We start from the raw sequence: 9,893 nt of genomic DNA, 5'->3' as shown, positions 1-9,893 counted from the left end.
AAAATCGGATTATTTGTCTTTTTTTCATTGGCTTATAATAGTTTTCTACATTCGAGATACAAGTCCCTTATTGGATGTGATGGGCAAAGGCTTTTCCCCATTTCTGTAACTTTTCACTTTCTTGATGATGTCTTTTGAAGCAAAATAATTGTGAATTTTGATGATGTCCAAATGATTAATCTTTTATTGCTTATGCCTTAGGTTTCATGTCAAAAAACTATTGCCTTTTCTGACTTCCTGCTGTATGGATTTTGGACTTGTATAGCCAACCAATCCCCATAATCCAAGCCAACCCCTGAACACAAGATAATGAAGATTTATGCCTGTGTTTTCTTCCATGTGTTTAATAGATTTTGCCCTTTCATTTAATCTTTGATCCATTTTGAGTTAATTTTTGTGGCTAATATGGAGTAGGGTCCAGATTCATTCTTTTGCATGTGGATTTTTAGTTGTCTTATCACTGTGTTGAAAATGTTCCTCTTCCATTTAATTGACTTGACATTTTGTTGAAGATCAACTGGCCATAAATGTATAGGTTTCCTTCTCAACTCTCAATTCTATCCCACTGATCTGCTTGTCAGTCTTTTTCTTTTTCTTTTTTTTTTTTTTTTTTAAGATTTTATTTATTTATTCACGAGAGATACAGAGAGAGAGAAAAAGCCAGAGACACAGGCAGAGGGAGAAGCAGGCTCCATGCAGGAAGCCTGACGGGGTGCTCCATCCTGGGTCTTCAGGATCATGCCCTGGGCCGAAGGTGGCGCTAAACCGCTGAGCCACCCAGGCTGCCCTGCTTGTCAGTCTTTAGGCCAGTACCACACACATGATTATTGTAGCTTTGCAGTAAGTCTTGAAATCAGGAATTATAAGCCCTCCAACTTTGTTCTTTTTTGATTGTTTTGGCTACTCTGAGTCCTTTGTATTTCCATATGAATTTTAAAATCAGCTTGTCAATTTCTTCAAAGAAATTATAATAAGATTTTTTAAAAGATTTTATTTATTTATTCACAAGAGACACACACAGAGAGAGGCAGAGACACAGGCAGAGGGAGAACCAGGCTCCATACAGGGAGCCCGATGTGGGACTCAAACCCAGGACTCCAAGATCATGCCCTGGGCCTAAGGCAGGCCCTAAACCTCTGAGCCACCCAAGGATCCCCTACAATAAGATTTTTTAAAAAAGATTTATTTATTTATGATAGACATAGAGAGAGAGAGAGAGAGAGAGAGAGAGAGAGGCAGAGACACAGGAGGAGGGAGAAGCAGGGTCCATACAGGGAGCCCGATGTGGGACTCGATCTTGGGACTCCAGGACTGTGCCCTGGGCCAAAGGCAGATGCCAAACTGCTGAGCCACCCAGGGATCCCCTGCAATAAGATTTTTAAGCAGATTTACTGAGGCTCCATGGATTTGAACTTCCCTGAGTCTGTTTAACACTCTGGGAATGTACTTTGATAGAAAAACATGAATGGATATAGGTATCCTGGCTGTCTTTTCTTTGTTTGGTTCTGAAATGTACAAATTTCATTTACTACAGGTTAGCTAGCACCAGCACCCAACAACATGGCCCAAATTTCAGGTAATACAATAAACCGTGAATGATTGCATAAAGTATAAACTTCACTGCTAGTTCTTCAGTCCACAAATCATTACACTGATAGCAGATGTGTATCATAATCAATAATTATTATCAGCCAGTGATGGGTTGTATTCTTGAGAGACAGAGAGAGAGAAAGAAGCAGAGACACAGGCAGAGGGAGAAGCAGGCTCCATGCAGGGATCCCGATGTGGGACTCGATCCAGGTCTCCAGGATCCCACTCTGGGCCGAAGGCAGGTGCCAAACCACTGAGCCACTTGGGTTGCCCTTTGTTGAGGGTTTTTATCAAAAATGGATGCTGTACTTTGTCAAATGCTTTTTCTGCATCTATTGAGAGAATCATATGGTTCTTATCCTTTCTCTTATTAATGAAGTGTGTCATGTGATTGATTTATGAATATTGAACTACCTTGCAGCCCAGGAATAAATCCCACTCAGTTATGGTGAATTATTCTTTTAATGTACTATTGGATTTGATTTGCTAATATATTTTTTAGTATTTTGTTTATTTGAGAGAGAGGATGAGCAAGAGTAAGCGAGAGCAGAAGCCTCCCTGCTGAGCAGGGAGTGTGACATGGCTCTGGATCCTGGGGCTCTGGGATTATGACCCAAGCCAAAGGCAGACGCTTAACTGACTGAGCCACCCAGGCACCCCATCAATTTGCTAATACTTCACTGAGAATTTTTGCATCCACGTTCATTAGAGATATTGGCTTGTAGTTCTCTTTTTTAGTGGAGTCTTTGTCTGGTTTTGGAATCAGGATAATGCTGGCCACATAGAAGAGTTTGGAAGTTTTCCTTACATTTCTATTTTTTTGGAATGGTTTGAAGAGAATAGGTATTAACTCTTTAAATGTTTAGTAGAATCCTCCTGTGAAGCCATCTGGTCCTGGACTTTTTTTGGGAGATGTTTGATTACTGATTCAGTTTCTTTGCTGGTTATCAGTCTGTTCAAGTTTTCTATTTGCTCCTGTTTCAGTTTTGGTAGTTTATATGTTTCTAGGAATTTACCCATTTTTTTCCAGGTTGTCTAATTTGTTAGCAGATAGTTTTCATAATATTTTCTTGTTATTGTTTGTACTTCTGTGGTGTTGGTTGTTACTTCTCCTTTGTCATTTGTGATTTTATTTATTTAGGTCCTTTCTCTTTTCTTATTGATTAGTCTGGCTAGGAGTTTACAAATTTTACTAATTTTTTCAAAGAACCAGCTCTTGATTTCATTGATCTGTTCTACTTTTGTTTGTTTCTATATCATTTATTTATGCTCAAAACTTTATTATTTCCCTTCTGCTGGTTGGTTGTTCTTTTTCTAGATCCTTTAGGTGTGTAAAGTTAGGTTGTTTATCTGAGGTTTTTCTTGCTTCCTGAAGTAGGCCTGTATTGCTATGCACTTCCCTCTTAGGACATCTTTTGCTGCATCCCAAAGTTTTTGGACCATGATGTTCCCGTTTTTGTTTGCTTCCATGTATTTTTTTTTTAATTTCTTCTTTAATTTCCCAGTTGATGCATTCATTCTTTAGTAGGATGTTCTTTAACCTCCATATATTTGTGGTCTTTACAGATTTTTTCTGTGATTGACTTCAAGTTTGATAGTGTTGTGGTCAGAAAATATGCATGGTATGATGATCTCAATCTTTGTACTTGTTGAGACCTGATTTGTGGCCTAGTATGTGATCTATTCTGGAGAATGTCCTATGTGCACTTTGAAAGTATGTGTATTTTGCTGCTTTAGGACGGGATGCTCTCAACATATCTGTTAAGTCCATCTGGTCCAGTATGTCATTCAAAGCCCTTGTTTCCTTGTTGATCGTCTGCTTAGATGATCTGTCCATTGATGTAGGTTGATTGTCTGCTTAGATGATCTGTTCAATAATGCACGTATAGATCTAGTATCATTGTATTATTATCAAAGAGTTCCTTTCTGTTTGTTATTGTTTTATATAAGGAACAAATAATTTATTTATATTTTTAAAATATTTTATTTATTTATTCATCAAACACACATACATACACACATACATAGGCAGAGACATAGGCAGAGAGAGAAGCAGGTTCCCTGCAGGAAGCCCAATGTGAGACTTGATCCCAGGACATCGGGATCATGACCTGAGCCAAAGGCAGATGCTCAACTAGTAAGCCACACAGGTACCCCAGGAACAAATAATTTAAAGCATCACTCTGATCTCTGTCTTGTTATGTACATGGTGTTCTCCCTGTATGTTATCTGTGTCCAAATTTCCCCTCTATAAGGTACCAGTTTTATTGCATCAGGGGTCACCCTTTTCCATTATGGCCTCATCTTAACGAATTACATATGCAATGACCATATTTCCAAATAAGGTCACATTTTGAGGTGCTAGGGGCTAGGACTCTAAGTTTTGAATTTGGGGAGGCGGGAACACAATGTATCCCAAAATAGATGGGAAGCTTGCGAGGGGTGAGAGTGGTGGGAGAGGTGACATGCAGAAGCTCATATCAGATTGTCACTATTTCCTGACCTTCCCGTTTTCTGTCTTCAACCCTTTCTCCTCATCTCTGTGTAACTAAGGTAGAGTTCCCCTCCTCTAACTTTCGGAAATATTTTTCCCCCTGTGAAGTGGTAAAACTCTTTCCCAATACTTGTCTTTTAAATGTGGTTTCAACAATATGAACTCTCCTTCACACCAGCCTCCCCCCAAATATTTTGAAGACATTTGATAACAGGGAACAGGGCTTAAGTTTCTGTCCTTGCACTATGATACTCTTTTTTTCCTCCCATTTCCCAGTGCTAAATGTAGAGTAAGAACTTCAAAGTCTTTCAATTGAATTGAATTCAGATGATTTCTCCCCTCCCTCTGTCATTAGCAACAAAGTGGAGATTTGTGTGGTTCAATAAATCATCACATTTTATTATTTGTTGTAAGGAAAATACTTTCCAGAGAACAGCATTACATTAGAATCAGTAGATACAGAGAATAGAGATCAAATTTTCTTCAAGTGCTGATTTTTCAGAAGTGTGTTTTCAGGTCACTGAAGATCATCTGTAAGCAATTGGTCTTGAAAAAAACATAATTTTTGAAAAACTCTCTTACCCTATGAGAGTGACTTAATATGAATGAAAAAATACAATGCTCTAGTTGAATTGAAAATTGGTACAGCTCTATTACAGAATTCTAATAATCTTCATACTCAAAAATTAAAAATTTACATGCAGTAAAATTACCAGTGTTTGGGCAGCCCCCGTGGCGCAGCGGTTTAGCGCCACCTGCAGCCTAGGGCGTGATCCTGGAGACCCTGGATCGAGTCCCACGTCAGGCTCCCTGCATGGAGCCTGCTTCTCCCTCTGCCTGTGTCTCTGTCTCTCTCTCTCTCTCTCTGTCTCTATGAATGAATAAATAAATGATCTTTAAAAAAATTACCAATGTTCTTTTGAGAACTTGCTACTTCTTGAAATTCACATAGTTATTCTAATAATACTTTCAAAGTCCTAAGTATAATATCTTTTTTTTTTTAAGATTTATTTATTTATTCATGAGAGACGCTGAGAGAGAGAGAGAGAGAGAGAGTTGTGGAGATATAGACAGAGGGAGAAGCAGGCTCTTCACAGGGAGCCCGATGTGGGACTTGATCCCAGGACTCCAGGATCACGCCCTGGGCCGAAGGCAGTGGCCCAACTGCTGAGCCACCCAGGCATCCCCTAAGTATAATATCTTATGAAGCCTCCTTTTTATTTTTATTTTATTTTTTTTAAAAGATGTTATTTTTAAGTAATCTATGTATCCAGCATGGGGCTTGAACTCACAACCCTGAGATTAAAAGTCACATGCTCCACCAAGTGAGCCAGCCAGGCACCCCTAATGCCTCCTTTTAAAATTCCTTTAAAATAGTTATCTTTGGGGGCACCTGGGTGCCTCAGTCAGTTAAATGTCTGACTCTTGATGTCAGCTCAGGTCTTGACCTTAGAGTTGTGAGTTCAAGCCCTGTATTGGGCTCCACACTGACCATGGAGCCTACTTAAAAAAATAGTCATCTTTGGATTATTTTATGATTCAGAGTTTTATTTGTGTATGTTGATTGTCTCAAGCTACTTCATATAATAGTGGTTGTATGATGAGTAAGGCAAGAGTGATAGGCAGTGTAAGTATGGATCACCAGTTATGTTTATGCTCAGGCCCTTGAAAGCATGCAAGAGAGAGCCAGCCATTAACCTTCCCTTAGAATGGATAGAAGCTAAATGAACACACATGGGATGGAAACAAACAACAACCAAGTCATTATGTCCTTGCTGACCACTGTGATTGTTGAATTAGCTCTATTTTAAGACTTTTCTATGCTTAGCTCTTTCTCATTACACAATGTCCTTGTTAATAATGCAAGTGTGGATCTTATCTTGGCTGTGTCTGTGTTACAGTCAATGGTCCGAATCATCAAGGTCACTGCTAGCACAGGCATGCACTACTTCACCACCCTCTTTGTTGCCCAGTTTACTGCTTAAAGTAAGGAACTCAGACTACCAATGGCAGTGCTCACATTCAAGAGTTATTTATCGTCACACATTGCCTCTAAAGTCTTTTCTAAAGCCTAATATTTTTCTATCTGGAACCCAGAAGGCCTTGATCCAAGCTTATAGTTTCCAAATAATTATTTCAACAGATTTAAACATATCTTTTTCTTCACATACGTAAGCCAAAGTCATTTACATGGCACAAAACTTAAGCATGTTAACGTCATCATTTTATCTAAAGAGAGTAAAACTTTTTAAATTTCTCCATCTGGAGGAACCACCCAACCCAAGGTTCTGGCATGCATGGGAGGGAAAAATCAATTCAGGAGCGTTCTGAAGTCAGTATTCATCATGAAATGGGTACTCAGGATGATCACACCACCTGTCAAAACAAATTCCCGAAAGGGAAACAGTTCACTTGCAAACATGGCACAGCTGTGTGCGTGACCAGCCCCTTTGACAATTTCACTGGCCCTTCCCTTTCTCCCCTGGTCCTCCCTCTCTGTTTCTCACCCAGTCTCCTCTGTTTTCCCACAAGCCAACGTGTTTTACTGAAACTCTGGACAGTAGTGTAAGTACTTGAGTAAGTGTGTGTGTGTGATGGAAGGCTGGCTGCCTCCACATCAACATTTTGCTCAGAACAAAAGCACAGGAAGTGAGAAATGACTGCCCAGGGTTGTTTGTGCCCCTTCTCAATTCCTTCCTTCCCTCTGCTGTTTTGACACAGGCTGCCTTCCATGCCAATGATCCACATGTGTGTTTCTCTTCAACATTCTATTACCCATCAGTATCACTTTCTTTCCAGAGTTTTTACCTGTCCTTCTCACTGGACCTCTTCAGAATTGAAAGTTTGAAATCTAGAAATGTGAATTTAAGTTTCCATGATAATGATGATGATCATGAACCTATCAAATAAGTGATGGAATAGTCAATAAAAAAGGACGAGTGTGTGTTGTGCCTTCCATGGACCATGTTTAAAATTCAGTTCTCTGCAAGTACTATGAGCTTTAATTAAAATAGAAAACAAATTAAGGTTCTTCAGTGTTAGAGATCAACTGGATGAAAAACAGAGAAGAATCATAGCCTAACATCCCTAAGTGGTACATTTTCTTTGATCAATGAGGCCTAATGTTTGTTTCTCCTTGCTGATTTATCTAGTTATTTCTTATGAGTTATTTTCCCATTGTTGTGGGAATTAGGTATTAAATATGTCAAATGTCAAACTGAATAATTCACCAATTAACCATAAAAAAATCAGTACATTGGTAGCTTGTCTCTTACTATCTCTTTTGAATTTAATGATATTTATTCAATTGAAATAATTTATCTTCAAGAGCTATTAATTAACCATTAAGTGTTGGTGTGTTTGTGTTTGTGTTTACCTTTCAGTTCCCGAGGCTTAGTGGTACGTTTTAATGTTGAATAATGTTTTACTCTAGAAAATTAACATTAGGCAGCTGTTGTATTAATTCAGAAATTTGGTATTAGCATTGTCAGTGTGCTTTCTGACTCATGAGAAATAGTGGGACCAATAAGGTAAGTGTTCAAGCTGTATGAATTAACCTAATGAGCATTTTCCAAATGCTCCCTTAAAGAGGAGATTACAAACAGATTACTGTCCAGGTGATTTCAAAAACTGGATATACTAATGAATAAAGAGAAAGAAAAGTGTATACACCAATATATGTATGTATGTATGTATCTATATATATTTATGAGAACCGTATTATTTTAAAGGCCCTATACTATTTAGAGAATAAAGGGCTAATTCAGTTGATTAGCTGAATTTACAACATTTTGAAGGAGCGTAAGGAATTTTGCTTGTGGGAAGTCAGCTAATAGGTGGAATTAGAAGCTCCACATCTTACAGGCAGGCATTTGCCTAAAACCCTAGGTTCTTCACTTCTAATGTGGCACTCTTTCTACTCTACTCCCATGTCTCTTTCATTTTTGTTGATAACTTTGCTCTAAATTGTGCATCACTTTGATTTTTAGGAAAAAATAAATAGGTTCGAGTATTCGTGTTGCTGTTATATTAAAATATATACACTATGACTTAATTCTCATCAAGGTACCTGCCATGCCTTAACCTAAGTCAAGGGATGTCATGAATACCAGAAATCTTTTTTTTTTTTAATACCAGAAATCTTTTAAATAAAACTGTGGCATGTAGGAAATTCCTAGAGTAAAAGTAATTTACCCAGACCTGTTTAATATTCAAAACATGCTGCCCACTGGCTTTACCCTTGTGATTTCTATGGGCCTATCCAGTACCACTGGGTAGTATTTGATGAATGGTCCCCTGAACTCACATGAGCATCTCCACAAAGCGAACATTTTTATTCAAGGCCTCAATGTCCTTCATTTCTTCTTCAGTGAGAGAAAAGTCAAAGATCTGAAATAACAGAAATAAGACATTTTTGAAGGTAGGAAATGGGTCAAGCTTGGGATCAGGGAATGAGGCCAGTAGTAAGATCCCCTCAAAAATTTATGAGCATCTTTTTTTTTCTTATGAACATGTTTAAGATAATTATTCACCATGACCAAGTGGGGATTTATTCTTAGGCTACAAGAGTAATTCAATATTTACAAGTCAATCGATGTGATACACCACATTGATAAAAGAAAGGATAAGAACCTTATGAACTTCTCAATAGATGCAGAAAAAGCATTTGACAAAGTACAGCATCCATTCAGGATAAAAACCCTCAACAAAGTAGAGATTGAGAGAACATACATCGATATCATAAAGGCCATAAACGAAAACCCACAGCTAATATCATCCTCAATGGGAAAAACTGAGAGCTTTCCCTCTATAGTCAGGAACAAAACCTATGTCCACTCTCACTATTGTTATTTAACATAGTAGTGGAAGTTTTAGCTTCAGCCATCAGTCAATAAAAAGAAATAGAAGGCATCGAAACTGGCAAGGAAGATGTTAAACTTTCACTGTTTGCAGACAACATTATACTCTGTAGAAAAACCAAAAGACTCCACTAAAAAATTGTTAGAATTGATACATGAAAAAAGTGGGAGGAGCAGAGGAAGAGAGACAAGCAAACTCTGCATTGGGCGAGGAGCCCAATGCAGGGCTCAGTCTCAGAACCCTCAGGTCACAACCTGAGCTAAAACCAAGAATTAGACACTTAACCAATTGAGCCATCCAGGTGCCCCAGAAATCTGTTGCATTTCTATACACCAATAATGAAGCAGTAGAAAGAGAAATAAAGGAACCAATCCCATTTACAATTGCACCAAAAACTGTCAAATACCTAGGAATAAACCTAACCAAAGTGAGGGACAATCTGTATTCTGAGAACCAGAGAACACTTAGGAAAGAAATTAAAGATGACACAAAGAAATGGGAAAACATTCCATGCTCATAGATTGGAAGAAAAGTATTGTCAAAATGTTTAATACACCCAAAGCAATCTATATATTCAATGTAATCCCTATCAGCAAAAGATTTTCCACAGAGCTAGAACAAATAATCCTTAAATTTGTATGGAAGCACAAAAGACCCCAAATTAAAAGAAAGACCCTGAGTAACCAAAGCAATCTTGAAAAAGCAAAGCAGAGCTGGGGGCATCATAATTCCAGACTTCAAGCTATATTACAAAGCTGTACTCATCAAGACAATATGGTACTGGCACAAAAACAAGCACATAGATCAATGGAACAGAAGAGAAAAACCCAGAAATAAACCCAAAACTATACGGTCAATTATTCTTCAACAAAGCAGGAAAGAATATCCAATGGAAAAAAATTTGTCTCTTCAACAAATGGTATTTTGTTGAACTACTTTCTTACACCAT

General features: G+C 38.1%; 1 protein-coding gene across 2 annotated transcripts in view; it reads right to left on the bottom strand.

The window, feature by feature from the left end:
• Window positions 1-4,453: 4,453 nt before the first annotated feature.
• LOC112912510 (aldo-keto reductase family 1 member D1) overlaps window positions 4,454-9,893 on the bottom strand; it is a 59,511-nt gene continuing 54,071 nt past the window's right edge. For both annotated transcript variants that reach the window (XM_072762785.1, XM_072762786.1), the window contains 2 exons: window positions 8,391-8,473; window positions 4,454-6,460 (listed from right to left, as the gene is read on the bottom strand). In XM_072762785.1, the coding sequence (XP_072618886.1) occupies window positions 6,418-6,460; window positions 8,391-8,473 (126 nt within the window). In that variant the 3' untranslated portion in view covers window positions 4,454-6,417. The remainder of the gene's footprint in view (window positions 6,461-8,390; window positions 8,474-9,893) is intronic.

Source organism: Vulpes vulpes, chromosome 7 (genome assembly GCF_048418805.1).
Source record: "Vulpes vulpes isolate BD-2025 chromosome 7, VulVul3, whole genome shotgun sequence".
Lineage (NCBI taxonomy): Eukaryota > Metazoa > Chordata > Mammalia > Carnivora > Canidae > Vulpes > Vulpes vulpes.
Note: the sequence above shows the minus strand (reverse complement) of the source record. Positions and strands in the feature narration are given on the sequence as shown.